Here is a 22,347-nt window from a genome sequence, read left to right on the forward strand (position 1 = left end):
AACTCATGTATGTCCATAATTAACACTTCAACAATAGACGAAGGTTATAAATAAGTTGTATTTACCTTAAGTGCAAAACAAATATTTAAAAAAAGTATTTAGTTTTCAAAATGTTTTTTATTACAGATTATATTAAAAAGTATTTGTAACACATAATGTTTACTGTACAGCAGGACTTACTTCTTCAATTAAACATGAGTACGACCGTTTGAAGACAAAAGTAACACAATCGTTAAGGAAAGTGGTGTAAACGATCACTTCGACCCAAATTGGATCTGCTTTTTCCTTTAGTGTAACAAACTAACAAAGCACCGACCTCCTAGTAGGTGGCATTTGGTTTTAGAAGGCTTCAAATGTATATTTTCCTCGTTGTTTGTTGAAATTGTTTGAGTTAAAATTATGAAGTAACTTGACTATGCATAAATTCATCCAACATTAAGTTTTTTATTTTATTTTAGTCTGTATATCAGATAGAAGTGTGATGAACTTAAAAACGTATAAAAAGGTTTGACAATATGGTATTGAATGCAACTTCAAGGTCATATATTGTTTTGTGTATGTATGTATGTACATATTGTACGTATGTATGTTTATAGAGAGTAGTAAGTATCAGTTACCATGTACAGTCATGTGCATAGTCAGTCCAGATCGATAAGGATTCGAGATTTTAATAATAAGTTACTTTTACTTACTGGACAGAAATAGACAAATTTATTTATTGTACCATTATAGAAATTCAAGATAACAATATAAATAACTAGCAGAATACCCGTCCTTCGTACGGGGTTTGCGTATAAAAGTATAAAATGCTAATCGCAGTTATACTCATAAATGCTTTATGTTTGCAATGGAAGAGGACACGGTTTGAGAAAATTTGGTTCTTTTAATTTACGGAAGCTATAGTATAACAAATATACCATAGCAATAATGTTCTACCACTACACCTAAAAAATAAAAAATAAAATTATCAAATACCCGAACAATATTTAAAAAAATTATTTATAAATTAAAAACATAAACTCAACTGTAAAAATCCTACTGTAACAGTTCTCATTGTGCATCACAGCCTTTTGTTGCGGCTTGGTTCAAATTAGCTATGTTATCATGAATGAAAAACCAAATAATAGTGCTGCACCCTGTCGGTGAACCTTATAACTTTTAATAATATTAAATATCATAGAACAAATTGTGTAATTGAAACAGCTGACAAAATCCTTTTCTCCCTTATAAATATGAATACTCATAAGGTTATAGAGAGATGGGAAACCCCGGAGCCACTGGGGCGGAGCCCTAAAGGATTTTTGAGATAAGAATATGTCTATATGTTAATCGGGAAATGGGAATGAATAATTAATACATCATTAAAAATTTCAGCCCAATTTGACCAGTAGTTAAAGCGTGATTGAACTTCAAACAAACAAACAAACAAATAAACAAACAAACACACAAACTTTCACATTTATAATATTAGTAAGATTATTTTAAATGTAATACTGAAGGGAAATATTTAAAATACAATTTAGCAACTTTTGGCTAGAAAAAACAGTTAGAAATGATAATTTACTTCAGTAGAAGACTTTCCTTATTGCTTGAAATTAAAACCCTAATTAGGTTCAAAATATGCACAAACACAAAAGTAATTTCAATTGTCTACTTCGAAAAATTAATTAAAACCTCAATTAACTAAACAAAATTCGTTTTAATCACTTTTACCAATTTTTAATCAATTAACAACAAATAAGTTTTGTTATTTTTAAGTTGGATTTATTCAAATCACAGTTCTAAAATAATTTCTAACTGTGTTTTGCATAAATTTTGTAGATAATTTGCACTACTTCCGATGCATTCCATCACACTAGTTTAGAGAGATGGAAGTAATAAAAGTCGCCAGGGACCACCAAATATTATAAAACAACCTTTTGTTAGACCTACTTGAATTTTTCAAAGTGCTGCTATGCTTGCAGCTTTAAACAATTCATGTTTGTATTATTATGTATAGAGATTTTATTGAGTTCTGGTAGCAATCCAAAACTGTGTCAATGAGTTTAATTATATTTTTAAGCGGTTGCTAAATAAGCATAATAACCGGAGTATAATGACTTCAAGCGTGTTGACTTTCCTGTTACGCTCAGTTGACAAATTGTCACGATAAAACACACGAACGCCAGGTCACTGTACACACTTAATAAATAAACACACGCCAATCAGAAGTAAATACTGCGTAGTAAAATGTATAACAGTCATAGCACTAAGCGTCTGCATAATGTTAATCAGTTAACCTAAGATAGTTTTAATGAAGTACTGTTTATTAAAATTAACTGTCTGTATACAATTAGTTCACTATGGACATATTTTAAAAAATGTGTTAGATTCAATACTAAGTAGCACAATTTATTGTACCTTTAACACTAGGCACTATACCTACTTAATATACAAACAAACCTTCAGAATTGACTAGTGTTATGGCCGTATAATTGCCATAAACCTGGGCATCTACTTACACTCAAAATATAAACAAAATACAATCAGAATAAAGTTGGGAGCATAATAATAGCCGTAACACGCTTAAACGTCCCCTAAATTGATTAAATACAACTTTGAAATAAAAAATAATATCAATAAAAAAATTATCATTTACAATAATTGCAATAATTTATGGAACAATAACACATAGAATCTTAAGCCTACAGAAATAATTAAAATGTATTTTACTGTTTTGTTTACCACTCCTTGTCCACCCAAGTGAAGGACAGTAAACGTGAAGTGAGGAATATTTCTCTTTATTGTGGTTTTACATCCCTTTCTCTTTCCGACCACAAACTTGAACACCCCTCACGATCTTTTGTTGCGAACCACTGAAATGTTTTAAACAAAGGATTCCAGACCTTGCATTCTAATTCGGATTTTGTAGCACGTACATTTAATAACCAAATCGACACATGAGAAGAGTTTGTGACTCAATGAACAATTAATAGTATTTAATCCCATTCAGCAGTTTCAATGAATCTCTGAGCACCATGGAGAAAATGGTTTACACTAACCATTTGATATGAGTTTGTTTCTCATGCAAATAAATGTGGTGTAGCTTAGTCAGCACTAAAACGTTCTTAAATATTAAGCAATGTAAAAAATTGTATCCAACCCTCTTTTCCATCATATGTATAGATCAATATATTAAACGTAATCCAAACCATAATTGTACATACTAAAATGTACTATAGCTAGTTAAAATACTGGATAATCCATACTGAACAGATCACTATAGCCCAGTCAATGAATGCAATAAAACAGCCTTTTTCGCAACTAAATGGTGGAAAGCTGGATTTTTTATATGTGATAGAACCACATAAGAGGTGTATTTTCCCAAAAGTCCCCACTTCTACCCCTTGAGCTTTCCCCCCCACCCCCCTCCAAACATAGAAATTGCAGTGATTTACTTAATTGATCATAATTCGAATGTTATGTAAGCTATCGAGCTGCAATTTGTTTTATTTTATTTTTGATTAGTTTTCCTACAACTTTTGTATTCAAAACATTTTTCTAAAACCAATACTTAGGGAGATATAGAATTTAAACTTCGGTAAAAGCTTTGTTTCAGAGTGCAAAATCTTGTTTTTCTCTATGTATACTTTTAAATATAAATAATACGCAAATATGGTTCAAACAAAAGTCTTAGTACGTTTTTCAAGGTTTACAAATATATTATTGGTTAGTCATCTAGGTGACCGGGTGAAGAGCTGAGCGTCGGCAAAGTGAGCGCGTGCGCGCTAGTTGAACACCTCTGCGCTGCGTCATCGCATCTAGCCCAGCCAATAAACGCACCAACTGCCTTTTTTCGTCGCTAAATAGTGGAAAGCTGAGTTTGTTATATGTGATGGAACCACTTAGACGTAATCATAATCTAGCCATTGTAAATTTAAATTGTGTTTAACACCTTAATAATTTGAAAACACCTGTAAGATCAAACTCCTGTCATATAAAATGATGTTCAATATTAAATGTATAACTCATTAACAATTATTGAGTTGACTATGATTTAAGCTTGTGTAAAGTGTAAGCCCTTGCCAAGTGATTTATGTCAGTTCAAGCGTGTTGACTTATGTCGTTAGCCGAGTTTGACAAATCGCAGAGATTGGAAACACGCTATCAAGATAATCACGTACTTGGTAAGAATATTTGCGTCAGGAAACAAAATGTAATTGTTGTTTTATATAGATACTAAATACGGGAAAATAAATTTTTGACCAAAAATAATAAGGCTGAACATTTGGTTACTGAGCAAAATTTTGAAATACATTCCTGGTGTTTATTTCATCAAACAACAAACTGATGTTTAACAGATTGCTTTTATTATTCCTAAATAAAGTATATTTGTTTTATGACTATAAATACATAGTATAAATAAATAGTATGCACTATTTATGGTGTCAAATTATATCCAAATCTTGAGCGAAACTGAATAAGTTATTTAATTCAATGATTAGGTTAGATAGCATACAACGACGAAAACGTGCATTACACTATTTATTATTTATTACTAATTACAACATTTATTAATTTAACAAATTATTGTAAATGGTTGTTACCATCAAATAAAAATATATAGATAAATATATCGATTTCTTTTTGAAATAACAGGATATAGTTGACTTTTATTTACTTAAATGCTCACATCAAGTATTAGAATATAGAACAACTAACGCGTGGATTATGGCTACCTATTTTTTTTTTTTTTTTTATTACAGAGAAGAAAACAGGATGATTATTCTAGTAATTTCAATGCTAATTTATGCCATGAACTGATATCATACTAAACATTGCTTAAGAAAATCGTAATTTAAACAATTAATGAAAGAACTCTGGCGAATCCATGCAAATTAAAAATTACAGAATCAATGGGTGCCATGCAAATAAACATTTAATAGACATACTGCCTATGCATACTGCTAAATACACTATATAGCAATGAATTGGTTTACAACTCTCAGTTTAATCTATCACTAAATTGGTTCAAACATTGTCAAATAGTTCAATCAACATAGTAATGTAGCCCTTTGAAAGCAGAGTTGTTAGGATTTAACAATTCTTGAATCTGATTGAACCATCTAAAACTGAATACATGTGAAAAATACGAGTAACATGGGTTAAAAACTATAGTTATAAAATGTTTAATTGTATATTTAAGTAACCTATTACAAAATAAGAAACTGAACTGCATCTAGGAATGTAGTCTAATTTCTTTGTTACGTATCATAATATGTAAAGCCCTCATTTCTGATTACAAATTCCCGCTTTGTTTTGCATAATTTTGTATCAAAGATTTCAAGGAGGTATTAGGTTAATTAATTGAATATTATTTTTTTACTTTTGCAGTCTCATAGTTAATTTTCTGTACATTTTTTGCCGAACAATTTTGAAAGTTAATTTAGAAAGTTTCCTTTCAAACAAACCTTCTCATAAATGTAATTTGTCTGGCAAGATCGGTTATGTTTGTTATCGAGCTCAGAAATACAAACACCACTGAGTTAGTGCATTGTATTACATTTTAGATAAATGGTTCTCTTATATCAAAACTGATTGAGGAAAATTCAATTTTAATCCTCCCACTACGTTAAAAGCCCAGATTTTTATGTGGATTTCTGTTGATTGAAGTTTTCAGGTTGTTAAATAACTTTGATGTGTAACTACTTTACAAAACGGAGTGTTATTATTATTTTAGTCTAGTAACCAAGGCATTATTTATATGTTGATTATTTGTTATAAAAATACACTCATGCATCTCTATTGTTTAGTTTTCAATGTGCAGACAATTACTCTAGTAATGATATTCTGTTCTTTAACTATTAACTGTTATCCAGCCAAAGAGGGACCTCTTACTGCGCACAGGCAAAAACAACGTATGTGATCTCTTGCACACACATTGGATATTGCTTGCACATTGTAACAGTTTAACATTTACTATTATAGTATTAGCTATAAATAACCTATGAATTTGTGGTTCATATTTCAGAGCTCCTATTGATAAAGGAATCACTAAAGTTATACAATTTGTTTTTACCCCCGAGGATATTTTATTTATTTAACTTTGTCTGCTTATTATAGTTAATACTGTATATTGTATAATATTGTTAATATTGTATAAGCAGTAAACATTTCAACAGTCTATTTAGGTCTTCCAGTTTAAAAGTAATTAAACTTTTTCAACTCAAGTTAATTAATTAAAGGCTACGTTGAGTTTAATTTACTTTAATTTACCTTTATTCATGTTTAGACGATTGAAAATAATGTCATTTAGTAAAACGTAGTTAACAGAAGTCGGATTCTTTGTTTGTAATTATATTTTGTACCTTCTAAATGTAAAAAACCTATTTGCAGTATAACACAGCATATAGGATATTGTTCAATAGTATCAATTAATTGTATAATCGAGAACTATAATAATATCCAAAATCTTTATTTACGTAGTACATAAACGTCACCACCAGTCGTTTTATCATCTATTTATTTCCGGTCAGATACAACGAAACTTATTCGGAAAGTTTTCTAATTTAATAAATTATAGTTTTAAAAAGAAAAATTGGAGTTAACAGCTACACAACTATTATTTAAATGGAAACTTTAAAGGACATGTGCATGAGAATTTACTTTAAACCTGTGAATTGTGAAATAACAATGCAAATCCAATTTAACTCTATAATTACGTCATATTTTGTTAGTAGTTAGAACAGAACGTGAGTCATTAGCAATGTAGATCATAAAATAATCATAAAACTGCATTATTGAGCCATTTGAAGAGATATTAGCTCTCTTAATAATAATCCCTGTTAATTTCTACCCGTAACCTATTTTGTAATATATTATGTTGTTTGCCAGATTACAAAATACAAACAATCTTTTTATACTGCATAACTTTCAAAAAACAAAAATTCAGTGAGATACGTAACATTTTTTGGACGCCATTCATCTAGATTTACTTCATTTAAATTAAATATTTTACAAAAATAACTTTCATATCAAAACTTTACCAATTGTAGATAATTGTAGAAAACACTATACGTACCAAAAACAATTGACAACACCTAAGCGAATTGGAGCTAACGTAAACTTCTAAAATAAAGCTATGTATTTTTTGTTTTCAAAATATTTAGGTTATCTTGTAATAGAATATGTTTTCATTGTGAATGTTGATAACTCAAATCAAACATTAACAATCAAATGAAAGTGACCATAATTTAAAATGTAGGTTAAAATCGTCATTTAATCACAAACCAAACCAAAACAACTTTTTGCTAATTCAAAATCTGTGCAAGAAAATGTTTGCTATGGATTGATACTGCAACTACAAGTTTTCAACTTGCTCCGCAAGATTTACTTCCTTGCTTTGTTGCAAAATTGGTTTTCGCAAAGTTTTAAACTGGCTACGTCATTCAAAACTACTTCAATGGATGATAGAGTCGATTGTGCAGCTTGTGTTGCAAGAGAGTTCGTATTGATTTATGAAAATATTATATATTGATATTCTTCTTTGGATGTCAGTGCAAGAGTGCAATAAAATATCCCTGTAGTAAAGAGAGAGTTATTTCTTTCTTCACCAGGTCCCAACGATGTTACATAGCAAAAATTGGTGGTTGGTGAGATTTGAACCCGGTTTCTTTGGCACACAAAGGACATTCTCACTAAAATAAAGGGTATATATTTTATTTACTTGAACTCTAACCATAGTACGGTGTTAAATATTGTTGTTCTATCAGTTGTACACGTATCGTTGACTAACCCCTAGTAGCCCAGTCAATGAATGTTTTTTATCGCAACTAAATGGTGGAAAGCTGGATTTTTTATATGTGATAGAACCACATGAGAGGTGTATTTTCCCAAAAGTCCCCACTTCTACCCCTTGAGCTTTCCCCCCCACCCCCCTCCAAACATAAAAATTGCAGTGATTTACTTAATTGATCATAATTCGAATGTTATGTAAGCTATCGAGCTGCAATTTGTTTTATTTTATTTCTGATTAGTTGTCCTACAACCTTTGTGTTTATAACATTTTTCTAAAACCAATACTTAGGGAGATATAGAATTTAAACTTCGTTAAAAGCTTTGTTTCAGAGTGCAAAATCTTGTTTTTCTCTATGTATACTTTTAAATATAAATAATACGCAAATATGGTTCAAACAAAAGTTTTAGTACGTTTTTCAAGGTTTACAAATATATTATTTGTTAGTCATCTAGGTGACCGGGTGAAGAGCTGAGCGTCGGCAAAGTGAGCGCTTGCGCGCTAGTTGAACACCTCTGCGCTGCGTCATCGCATCTAGCCCAGCCAATAAACGCACCAACTGCCTTTTTTCGTCGCTAAATAGTGGAAAGCTGAGTTTGTTATATGTGATAGAACCACTTAAGACGTGTATTTTGCAAAAAGTTTCTGAATCTCCCCCCCACCCCCTCCAACCACCTCCAAACCTGGAAATATCAGTTGTTAACTTTACTGGATATAATTCAAATTCTACGCATGTCATGTAGTGAAATTTGGTTTAGTATTATTTATAATTAGTTTATCTACAACTGTTGTACTAAATATTTTCTTATAAAACTATATCCAAAGAGATATAACGTTTAAAATTGTTTTTATAATGTTTATGTTTATGAGTACACAATTTTGTTTTACCCTATATATATTTTTTTCCAAATAAAATACGCAAAATGTTACAAACAAAAATTTTAGTATGTTTCTTAAGGTTTATAAATATATATTTGATTAGTTATCAGCATCCGCGCAGCCCCGCCCGTCGATACATAGCCTAATAAGGACCGGCACCGCTAAGTTCTCAACTGTTTTATATAAATCCTAAGACTTCCTAATTTGTAGCCTACATTACTACCAAAACAATCTGTTTCCAAGCTAAACCGTGACTAAATGAATCACCTCACGGTCAGTAAAAATTTTTTGTCGACTCACTAATCCTTGATACAAACTGCGTCCTATCGTTGATATGTCTCTCTCTTCACGCTTCCCGCTAGCAAATAAAATATTGCTGCTCTGCCATGAGTTGTAAGCCTGTGTTTAAATAATATCACGAACAACGTAGAAAACTGTCGGTAGTATTTATAAGCCATTTTTAATCATGGTAAGGAACACAAATTAAAACCAGTCAATGTTAAAACTAACTTTTTTATTTTAAAACACTTAATAAGCGCCTTCATCTTTATTAGCGATGTTAAACGTTTGCAAAATGTCTACCAAAAACCAATAAAGAACTATTATGCTGACTAATTTTTTAGATAACATGAAAACAATAAAATATTAGAGAACAGATCCTCACCAAGATTCACAGTATAGAGTCTCTAAAAATGATTGATCTGGACCACGTATTAGTGCCGTAAAGCAGATTCGTAATACATTGCTGCCAATTTTTAATAAAAAAACCCTCAATTTGATTGACACATCTACACAATATGTTAAGAAATTTGAATAATCTGCCTGTATGTATCCCGTAAATAGTCTGCCTGCATGTATGGGGACACAAATAGTTTTTTACTTACTTATTTATAAATTTTGGATATATGCCTTATTACATTAATTAATTGGAAAGTAAATAAAAGAAAATACGTCTAATAGTCTAACACTTAAAACATTAATTTACACTTATAATGTTACTGACAATACTGTAAATATACATAAAAGATGGTAAGTGGTCGTCGATTTCGATTCGACACTCCAATCATCCTCAGACCCATAGGCGAATTGGATCATCTCATCATTGGGTTCAGTATGTTTCTTACCCAGCTTTATGTAATGTAATATATGTATCCATGTATATTATTGGCAATAGGTTTAGCCATTGACAGAAATAATTAAATAAATTATTATTTTAAATGATAAACGAGTTAAAACCAACAATAAGTTTAAGAAATGTACAAATGATTAGGTTTCATCTAATTAGTATTTTTTTCAGTTTACTATTTAGATCTTTACTGACCGCGAGGCGCAGTTAGTAAAAATCTTGCGGGGAACAAAGCGAGTCCCATTGGTGGTAGATAATGGAAAGCACATTGTAACGTAAGGAAGAGCAAAGAGTATGTTTATAGTGATTTTTAAAGTGTTTATAAAGGCCTAGTGTTATATACCTCAATCTATCAAACTTTCGTTGGTCAAATATGAAGAAATCAAGTATTAAAAGTATTGCAAGTATAACAAGTAAGTAGGTAGAGATTAATTTACCTGAACCAAAACTGGTTATAAAAAAATTATTGGGTTCCATCTAAATAATAATTGTTTTTACTGTTAACGGTTAAGCTTGGATACAGATTGTTTTGGTAGTAAACTAAAAAGTACAAGGCCATAGCATTTGTATAAAACCTTTGAGACCTTAAGCGATGTCGTTGCCTATGGCCGGTTTTATGCACCGCGACAGTCGCGTGTCGCGTGTCGCGGCGCGACTCAAGTTCTATTGAGTTAAATGGGAGCATTTATGCACCGCGACAGCGACAAACTGCCGCGGAGCGACTCTAAATACCCGCGACAGGTTTTAGAATCGCAGCTTCAAAAAATGTGTCGCGCGCGGTTCAAGTTCTATTGGATCAAATGGGCACGTTTATGCACCGCGACAGTCGCGGCGCGACAGTAGTATTTTTCATACTCCACGTGGTATATTCTCCATATACTTATATTGATTAATGTTAATAATTAGTATATAAATGAGTTCTTTACTCTTTATTTGTAATATAAATTACATCATTATATTGTGTAATGACATTTTTAAGAGGGTTGACCCAATTCCAACTGTAAATTGTATGTGTTGTTTAAATAACTGGGGTTTTGTCATTAACGTGTACAACACTACAGGGTCTATATTTAAACAACTTAATAATCACTTCTACATCAAAACACAACACACAACATTGGATTGAGAACAGACTGATTTCTTTAATTCCCCCACCACGGGATGTGAGTTTACGCGACAAAAAAGTGTCGCTGTCGCGTGACATTTTTGTCAGCCGCAAGACGTGGCGCGACTCGCGACTCGCGACTGTCGCGGTGCATAAAACCAGCCTATGACGCGACGCATCGACGGGCGGTGCTGCGCTGCGCGGAAGCCTGCACCCGGTGTCTTTGCCGACAATGCCGACGCCCCACACACTACATCAGTTTTTTTCATATGACTAATCAAATATATATTTATAAACCTTAAGAAACATACTAAAGTTTTTGTTTGAAACATTTTGCGTATTTTATTTGGGAAAAAATATATAGAGGGTAAAACAAAATTGTGTACTCTTAAACATAAACATTGTAAAAAAGTTTAAATGTTATATCTCTGTGGATATAGTTTTATAAGAAAATCTTTAGTACAACAATTGTAGATAAACTAATTATAAAAAATACAAACCAAATTTCACTACGATGGCATGCGTAGAATTTGAATTATATCCAGTACAGTGAGCGACTGTAATTTCCAGGTTATGAGGTGGTTTTGGGGGGGGGGGGGTTGGGGGGGGGAGAATCGGGAACTTTTAGAATATACACGTCTTAAGTGGTTCCATCACATATAACAAACTCAGCTTTCCACTATTTAGCGACGAAAAAAGGCAGTTGGTGCGTTTATTGGCTGGGCTAGATGCGATGACGCAGCGCAGAGGTGTTCAACTAGCGCGCACGCGCTCACTTTGCCGACGCTCAGCTCTTCACCCGGTCACCTAGATGACTAACAAATAATATATTTGTAAACCTTGAAAAACGTACTAAAACTTTTGTTTGAACCATATTTGCGTATTATTTATATTTAAAAGTATACATAGAGAAAAACAAGATTTTGCACTCTGAAACAAAGCTTTTAACGAAGTTTAAATTCTATATCTCCCTAAGTATTGGTTTTAGAAAAATGTTATAAACACAAAGGTTGTAGGACAACTAATCAGAAATAAAATAAAACAAATTGCAGCTCGATAGCTTACATAACATTCGAATTATGATCAATTAAGTAAATCACTGCAATTTTTATGTTTGGAGGGGGGTGGGGGGGAAAGCTCAAGGGGTAGAAGTGGGGACTTTTGGGAAAATACACCTCTCATGTGGTTCTATCACATATAAAAAATCCAGCCTTCCACCATTTAGTTGCGATAAAAAACATTCATTGACTGGGCTACTAGGGGTTAGTCAACGATACGTGTACAACTGATAGAACAACAATATTTAACACCGTACTATGGTTAGAGTTCAAGTAAATAAAATATATACCCTTTATTTTAGTGAGAATGTCCTTTGTGTGCCAAAGAAACCGGGTTCAAATCTCACCAACCACCAATTTTTGCTATGTAACATCGTTGGGACCTGGTGAAGAAAGAAATAACTCTCTCTTTACTACAGGGATATTTTATTGCACTCTTGCACTGACATCCAAAGAAGAATATCAATATATAATATTTTCATAAATCAATACGAACTCTCTTGCAACACAAGCTGCACAATCGACTCTATCATCCATTGAAGTAGTTTTGAATGACGTAGCCAGTTTAAAACTTTGCGAAAACCAATTTTGCAACAAAGCAAGGAAGTAAATCTTGCGGAGCAAGTTGAAAACTTGTAGTTGCAGTATCAATCCATAGCAAACATTTTCTTGCACAGATTTTGAATTAGCAAAAAGTTGTTTTGGTTTGGTTTGTGATTAAATGACGATTTTAACCTACATTTTAAATTATGGTCACTTTCATTTGATTGTTAATGTTTGATTTGAGTTATCAACATTCACAATGAAAACATATTCTATTACAAGATAACCTAAATATTTTGAAAACAAAAAATACATAGCTTTATTTTAGAAGTTTACGTTAGCTCCAATTCGCTTAGGTGTTGTCAATTGTTTTTGGTACGTATAGTGTTTTCTACAATTATCTACAATTGGTAAAGTTTTGATATGAAAGTTATTTTTGTAAAATATTTAATTTAAATGAAGTAAATCTAGATGAATGGCGTCCAAAAAATGTTACGTATCTCACTGAATTTTTGTTTTTTGAAAGTTATGCAGTATAAAAAGATTGTTTGTATTTTGTAATCTGGCAAACAACATAATATATTACAAAATAGGTTACGGGTAGAAATTAACAGGGATTATTATTAAGAGAGCTAATATCTCTTCAAATGGCTCAATAATGCAGTTTTATGATTATTTTATGATCTACATTGCTAATGACTCACGTTCTGTTCTAACTACTAACAAAATATGACGTAATTATAGAGTTAAATTGGATTTGCATTGTTATTTCACAATTCACAGGTTTAAAGTAAATTCTCATGCACATGTCCTTTAAAGTTTCCATTTAAATAATAGTTGTGTAGCTGTTAACTCCAATTTTTCTTTTTAAAACTATAATTTATTAAATTAGAAAACTTTCCGAATAAGTTTCGTTGTATCTGACCGGAAATAAATAGATGATAAAACGACTGGTGGTGACGTTTATGTACTACGTAAATAAAGATTTTGGATATTATTATAGTTCTCGATTATACAATTAATTGATACTATTGAACAATATCCTATATGCTGTGTTATACTGCAAATAGGTTTTTTACATTTAGAAGGTACAAAATATAATTACAAACAAAGAATCCGACTTCTGTTAACTACGTTTTACTAAATGACATTATTTTCAATCGTCTAAACATGAATAAAGGTAAATTAAAGTAAATTAAACTCAACGTAGCCTTTAATTAATTAACTTGAGTTGAAAAAGTTTAATTACTTTTAAACTGGAAGACCTAAATAGACTGTTGAAATGTTTACTGCTTATACAATATTAACAATATTATACAATATACAGTATTAACTATAATAAGCAGACAAAGTTAAATAAATAAAATATCCTCGGGGGTAAAAACAAATTGTATAACTTTAGTGATTCCTTTATCAATAGGAGCTCTGAAATATGAACCACAAATTCATAGGTTATTTATAGCTAATACTATAATAGTAAATGTTAAACTGTTACAATGTGCAAGCAATATCCAATGTGTGTGCAAGAGATCACATACGTTGTTTTTGCCTGTGCGCAGTAAGAGGTCCCTCTTTGGCTGGATAACAGTTAATAGTTAAAGAACAGAATATCATTACTAGAGTAATTGTCTGCACATTGAAAACTAAACAATAGAGATGCATGAGTGTATTTTTATAACAAATAATCAACATATAAATAATGCCTTGGTTACTAGACTAAAATAATAATAACACTCCGTTTTGTAAAGTAGTTACACATCAAAGTTATTTAACAACCTGAAAACTTCAATCAACAGAAATCCACATAAAAATCTGGGCTTTTAACGTAGTGGGAGGATTAAAATTGAATTTTCCTCAATCAGTTTTGATATAAGAGAACCATTTATCTAAAATGTAATACAATGCACTAACTCAGTGGTGTTTGTATTTCTGAGCTCGATAACAAACATAACCGATCTTGCCAGACAAATTACATTTATGAGAAGGTTTGTTTGAAAGGAAACTTTCTAAATTAACTTTCAAAATTGTTCGGCAAAAAATGTACAGAAAATTAACTATGAGACTGCAAAAGTAAAAAAATAATATTCAATTAATTAACCTAATACCTCCTTGAAATCTTTGATACAAAATTATGCAAAACAAAGCGGGAATTTGTAATCAGAAATGAGGGCTTTACATATTATGATACGTAACAAAGAAATTAGACTACATTCCTAGATGCAGTTCAGTTTCTTATTTTGTAATAGGTTACTTAAATATACAATTAAACATTTTATAACTATAGTTTTTAACCCATGTTACTCGTATTTTTCACATGTATTCAGTTTTAGATGGTTCAATCAGATTCAAGAATTGTTAAATCCTAACAACTCTGCTTTCAAAGGGCTACATTACTATGTTGATTGAACTATTTGACAATGTTTGAACCAATTTAGTGATAGATTAAACTGAGAGTTGTAAACCAATTCATTGCTATATAGTGTATTTAGCAGTATGCATAGGCAGTATGTCTATTAAATGTTTATTTGCATGGCACCCATTGATTCTGTAATTTTTAATTTGCATGGATTCGCCAGAGTTCTTTCATTAATTGTTTAAATTACGATTTTCTTAAGCAATGTTTAGTATGATATCAGTTCATGGCATAAATTAGCATTGAAATTACTAGAATAATCATCCTGTTTTCTTCTCTGTAATAAAAAAAAAAAAAAAAAAATAGGTAGCCATAATCCACGCGTTAGTTGTTCTATATTCTAATACTTGATGTGAGCATTTAAGTAAATAAAAGTCAACTATATCCTGTTATTTCAAAAAGAAATCGATATATTTATCTATATATTTTTATTTGATGGTAACAACCATTTACAATAATTTGTTAAATTAATAAATGTTGTAATTAGTAATAAATAATAAATAGTGTAATGCACGTTTTCGTCGTTGTATGCTATCTAACCTAATCATTGAATTAAATAACTTATTCAGTTTCGCTCAAGATTTGGATATAATTTGACACCATAAATAGTGCATACTATTTATTTATACTATGTATTTATAGTCATAAAACAAATATACTTTATTTAGGAATAATAAAAGCAATCTGTTAAACATCAGTTTGTTGTTTGATGAAATAAACACCAGGAATGTATTTCAAAATTTTGCTCAGTAACCAAATGTTCAGCCTTATTATTTTTGGTCAAAAATTTATTTTCCCGTATTTAGTATCTATATAAAACAACAATTACATTTTGTTTCCTGACGCAAATATTCTTACCAAGTACGTGATTATCTTGATAGCGTGTTTCCAATCTCTGCGATTTGTCAAACTCGGCTAACGACATAAGTCAACACGCTTGAACTGACATAAATCACTTGGCAAGGGCTTACACTTTACACAAGCTTAAATCATAGTCAACTCAATAATTGTTAATGAGTTATACATTTAATATTGAACATCATTTTATATGACAGGAGTTTGATCTTACAGGTGTCTTCAAATTATTAAGGTGTTAAACACAATTTAAATTTACAATACTAAATTTTAATTATCGGAATATTTGTTATGGCTATTTAATCTTTTAATCCAATAAACAGTTATATTTAAATTACAACCCAATTTAGGCCTGCTACATCAAAATAAAATCAAGATAAATTGACAACAACATCACAATGTACATTGTGAAACACATAGCTACAAGAGGAGCATAAAAAAACTTAACAATCACATAAATCAACACCTTCTATGCATTTCCATTACCAAACAGAAGTTTGTTTATTGCATTCTCTATGTAATCTGAAGTTACTATTTTGTCTCTCGTCTGAAAAATCATTACGTTCTAAAACCTTGGTGTCTAGAAATATCTAACGAATTAAAGGTAAGTTATAACAAAATCAACAAATTTATAAAATTAGGTTTTAAAGAATCTTTGAATTTAATATGAAAACGTTATTGGGACGTGGTAAAAGGAATCATTCAACTTGAACTTGGATGATACACCTATACATTCTGTATAAACAATTTATGTACATTAATTGTTGTAAACACTTCATTTTCTTCATATTGGGCATTATATCAATCAAATATATCCCTAAACAGAAGCTGTAAACCACCATTTTAACTGAACGGTAGAATACATAAGACGAGGATTGGCCAGTTAGTAGTTATTTACTTCGTTGGCCAGTTAAACTAACATAGAAAAGATATGACCCTAATTTTCTCTTTGATACCCCCGCCGCAGCAAACCTGCCGACTAAGCGAATCTCCATTTGTCGGAATTGATTTTCAATCAAATCTATTTAAATAACATTAGGTTTAACGAGTACCTAGGTTTGCTGCTACAAGGAAACTATTAAAGTGGGGTTTTTTAGTAAAATATTAATAGCTTAGTATACAATAAATACATTTGCCAAGTTTTATAAAAATTAAACAAGCAAACGACAACATTTTACAGTTTTCTCCATAAGAATAACATGGGAATTTTAAATTTACATTTTTTTAATTTTCTCCGTTACCAATAACCGTACAAAAACACTTTGATATACTAAATTATTTGTTTTTTAAGCTCTTTAAAAAGGTCTAGAGAGAAATTGGTAAATTTTGTGTTTTGAGGGTCAAAAATGAGAAAAACAATTTTTTAACCCATAAAACCCCCCGTAAAACCCCGTTCCCATGGTCCGATTATGCTGGTTCACGAACTCATTCAAGTTTATCCCGCCTTACACCTTTAAACCAAATTTCATCAAAATCGGACAAAAATTACTCAAGTTATCGCGTTCACGGACGTATTGTATATACACTTTACACTATTGTATATATATAATATTAGTAAAATATATATATATATATATATATATAAATCTATATATATATATAAATTTGAAAGAATGGTATTTTTGGCCTCTGGGGACATCAAAATGAAAAAGTAAATCGGTCCCGGGCCTAGGTCTTACCGTGCCACCTACGGTAATAGCTACTTCCTTATAGGGAAATTCGCTAAAACCAAAGTCAACTTCTAGAATCGAATTAAAATATGCATTATAATTTAGGCTGATATACTGTTTAACCAATTACAATGATGGACATCTTAGGAAAACAATTGTGCTCAAGTTAAAAAGAAAATTTTCTTCTGTGAAAGCTGACAAAATAAAAAACCGTACCATTTTTTTTATGTGTTTGATAGTGCAATGAAATGGTGTTAATAAAGCTGTATAAAATGTGATTTGTCTTTTAATTGTAGTATTTACTGAATGAAATTACACTAAAATTTTCTACAAAGACTTTGAATGTTATACTATTAATTTATAAGGTAAGCTCAATGAATTACTAAATCTTTAATCAAGTAAATCACAAATCTGCTAATAAAGAGAGTTGTGAAGTACAAGTAAAACATGAAATAGGTTCACTTATTTCCTATTATGTACTACTAGGCTATAGCTTTTTTACATTATACATGACCAAATTATAAAAAACCTTTACACTATTGTTAAATATAAATTAGTCACTCTTAAACCCATTGACAATGACGAAGTGAAGTGTATGCCTAAAATATCGTGATTTTCTTCCAAATGAACAAGTCATGTTTTTCTCTTAAATAATAGGCTTTAATAACAATGCATGTAAAACGTATATTTTTTTCTTTATTTATTTTGTCCATTTGACTTATTAGAATAGGAAATGTAATTCTCTCTTCATCCATTCGTTGGACTTAAAAGGTTTGGTTGCGGTTTGCTATTCTCTCTGAACGGAAACAAGACCATCCACTCACTGAATGTGTGCGTTCGTAGATCTGGTATTAGTTCAACCCCCTGAGGTAAATTCGAATAGGCCTTGAGATGTTCATCAATTCAAGACCCGTAAAAATCCAGGGATGGTGAATTTTGATCGAGTTAGATTATTTTCATTATAGAAATAGAGTCTTCACCTCAAACGCCCTGCGAAACCGGTGAAAATATAATCTATAATATAAATCAATGGACTTCAATAGTCAACAAAAAGGGCGAATTATTTTTCGATTACATAAAGAGAGACTGACGAACCGTTTTTTTCTATGGTTGGGGAGAAAAGTGTACCAAAAATTACAATAGAAAATTAAAATATTCGAACAAGTTTGAACAATTAAACAACGCTTCTTATCATCTTAATTAAACTATACCCCCGTCGCAGCAAACCTGCATACTAAGCGAATTTCCATTTACCCGGCTTGATTTCTACTAAAATATTCCCTATAAATTTTCAGATTTTTTTCCTATTTAAATAACATTAATTTTAGTGAGTAGTTAGGTTTGCTGCTACGGGGAAGATGTTGAGGTGTGTTTTTTCAATTGAACTATTGATAGCTTAGTATGAAATAAGCCAAGTTGCCAAATTTGATTAAAATATATCCATAAACAAGCAAACTAGAACAGTTTATTTATTCTCCTTAAGAATAACATGGGAATTCTAAATTTACAATTTTTTTAATTTTCTCCGTAGTCAATGAACATTCAAAAAAAACTTCAATATACTAAATTATTTGTTTTTTTAAGCTCTTCAAAATGGTCTAGAGAGAAATTTAGAAATTTAAATTTTTTAAGGTCAAAAATGAGAAAAACCCATTTTTACCCCATAAAACCCCCCATAAACCCCTGTTCCCATGGTCCAATTATGCTGGTCCCATGGTCCAATCATCGCGAACTCGTTCGAATAAACGTAGGTTTACACGTTTGTACCAAATTTCATCAAAATCGGATGATTTTTGCTCGAGTTATCGCGCTAACGGACACATATATATAAATTTACCATTATAAAATTTTAATATAATAATGCATTAATGTCCGAAACATGTAAGTAATATAAAATAAAATGTTTCTAGGGTACTGTGGTATTTTGATTTGCTTAATAATATATATATATATATATATATATATGAATTTGAACGGATTGTGTTTTTGGCCTCTAGGGACCTCAAAACGAAAAAGTAAATCGGTCCCGGGTCTAGGTCTTACCATGAGACCTACGGTAATAGCTTATTCCCTATATGGGAAATTCGCTAAAACAGAGTTGTTATTGTTTATTTTTTACAGTGAATGCCAGTGGTATCCTGCAAAGATATTTCACAAACAATTTTTGTGAAAAGTGATGCACCCGTCTCTCTCGCACACATGTCCGAAACTATAAACACATTAAAGCAACACAACCTGAAACCTACAAGGTTTTAGCATATCCCTTCGTATTATTCAAGTTATTGAGTTCACCCTGCTAAGAGAATTATAATATGTCTTTCTTAATGTGTATTTAATAGTTACTTTTACTAGCTTTACAATTCATTAGCCTTTTTTATACTACATTTTTCCTTTAAAATTCCGTCGGTTAAAATTGCATTTTAATTTGGTTTTTATTAAATTTATTCGGGGTTTTTAGAAGAGGGCCTTGACTTTTTAAGCTGTGGATCGTACCACAGTTAAAAGAATCAATTGGTTTTAACCTAAACTAAGGTCACCCATAGTTTACGTTAAGACATCACTTTTATTCTTAAAATAAAATGAAATTAAATAATAAAATTATTTAAGAGTCTTAAATATTATGATCTCAATGACATAGGTGTGTGTTTACCCATAGCAGTACTATTGAGTATTTACGTACGTGTATTTACGTATATACTCAATGGCAGTACTTAAATACTTTGAAGTTTTACCGCTCTTTAAATTATTCAAAAGTTCCCTCTTTAACAGTTAAAATAGTTTAGACAGACAGTGCAACGAAGCAGCATCTGTTTACTAATGGAAATGCAGATAAGATGTTGCTTTACACTGTAGTAATTGAATCTGTTTTTGCCACCTTACTTGTAACAACACATATTCCGAGTAATTGTTATAACAATATTTTTTGAATGTGTACATTTTTCATCAATTGGTTTAATTAAGAAATGCATGTTTAGTACAGACTAAACAATTTAACACAAAAGTTTTATAACACCAGCACATCCTTCAGCTAAATTTGATTGACTTCGTAACCTGTTTGTCTTCTATATGTTTACGAATCCTGAAAAAATTGCGTTTGATGTATTCAGAAATACCCAACCACTCAACTTTTATAGACAGTTCCATTGTATTGTGTAACCATCGTTTTGTAGTTTTGTTTACCATGTTGTTCTTAGATGAAAACACGATTATGTATAAATTAGTTACGTATAATTCCTGAACCGGACGACAATATCTTTATAACATTATGAACTAGAATTGATAATTACTCTTACCCTTGACTATTTACATGTTTGTGACTAAATAAATGTGCTAGGTTCACAATTTATGGAAAACCAGGTGATGTCCAGATCAGTCGTGTGACTCTAGGACTATCATGGTTAGAGAACAATAGGTTTGGACTTGTAACAACAGCACCGATGTTTGTGAAAATCGCTTAAATGTATTTATTCATTTTTTTTTAACTCCAAAGAATCAAAATAGATCATATGTGTGTCACTAATCTAAATAACATAGATCGTTAAATGGTTTTATATTTTTAATAAATATTTTATATGGATAGCTGAAAACAGATTGTTTGCGTATGCTTAAAAAATCTTTTCGTTTTAGCATCTGAAATTTAAACATGTGTAGGTTTAGTATTGCTAACTATATCCTTATGTCTATTGATTAAAAGTTAACGAAATTGATCGATAATTTAAAATAGTAAAGTAATACTAGCTACCGTATTTAATTGAATTGCACTTTTACCCCTTGGATTGCAAAAAAATACTAATAGCTATTTATTTTTCTATAATCCCTCGGAATATATAAATAATTTTGTAAAATACCTATTCATTCATTATTTGTGTCTTCCCATTATCAAAACTAGTTCTTTATCATTACTTTTGACCAATTATCTATAAATAAAACTAAATATCTATAAATAAAGCTAACACGGTTGGAAATCACTCTAACATTCTCATCTGCAGTATGAAACCCCGCCAAACATTTGCTTATTTCATGCCAAAATAAAACTAAATCGCTGTAACAAATGAATGCTTGCAGACAATATCTCCTAAATGCAATAAAAAGCAACGATATTGTCATCGCTGGAACGTGAAATCCCAGCTCCAAAACCACATATTGTCGTGGTGCTGGTTGCAAATATGTCATGTCAGCCATGATATTTCCGTATATAAAATGTAAGATATGTTGCCGTCGATTTGTACCATTTTAAACGAATGGTGATCATGTATGAATAGCCAAATTTTCACTCTTAAAAAGAAGATTTGAGACCAAACTTGTTCGATTCTTGACCGAGATGAAATTTGTTACTGGACCATAAAATGATGATGGTGTATCACAAAAAGTCAAAATAACAAGGTAATATATGTATATTATATTACCTCTGCTATAACTGAATATTGAGATACATATATGCCAATGAAGAACGTTTAATAGTACACCCTTCAATTCATAAGGTCAGGATATATATCTTAACAAATTATGTAAATACATATTTAATTTGAAAATAACCTATAATTAATCCTCAAGATGATTACACATTTTCGTCAACCATTGAATATCGTACACAGTATATCGATGCGTTATGAAGTTGTACAGGGACCGGGTTGTAAGTCCGCTTATTTGATATCCTTACCTCATAGAAGTAAAAAGAGTTGATTTCTCCAGTGGTATTAGTCGGAGTCGTCTCCAACGAGAGGTTGTTGGCAAAGTCTGATGATTCCATTGGAGTGCCGTTTATCGTCCTGAAAATGTTTATAAATCATTTATAACAACTCAACCGATAACTTATTGATTTTAATAATACTAACACTTTTTATTAATACAAATATAGCAACGTTTCCTGAAAATAAAAACCACATGCCCAATCGTTATTTTTTTAGTTATTATACCCTTTCGC

At 30.9% G+C, this 22,347-nt stretch overlaps 1 protein-coding gene across 3 annotated transcripts in view; it reads right to left on the bottom strand.

The window, feature by feature from the left end:
• The window catches only part of LOC128986946 (cardioacceleratory peptide receptor-like), a 165,620-nt gene that overhangs the window by 35,804 nt on the left and 107,469 nt on the right, over positions 1-22,347 (bottom strand). For all 3 annotated transcript variants that reach the window (XM_054407566.1, XM_054407564.1, XM_054407565.1), the window contains exon 2: positions 22,084-22,192. In XM_054407566.1, coding sequence (XP_054263541.1) covers positions 22,084-22,173 — 90 coding nt within the window. In that variant the 5' untranslated portion in view covers positions 22,174-22,192. The remainder of the gene's footprint in view (positions 1-22,083; positions 22,193-22,347) is intronic.

Source organism: Macrosteles quadrilineatus, unplaced genomic scaffold, assembly GCF_028750875.1.
Source record: "Macrosteles quadrilineatus isolate MER2022 unplaced genomic scaffold, UCM_ALF_1.0 Scaffold_2__2_contigs__length_208266976, whole genome shotgun sequence".
NCBI lineage: Eukaryota > Metazoa > Arthropoda > Insecta > Hemiptera > Cicadellidae > Macrosteles > Macrosteles quadrilineatus.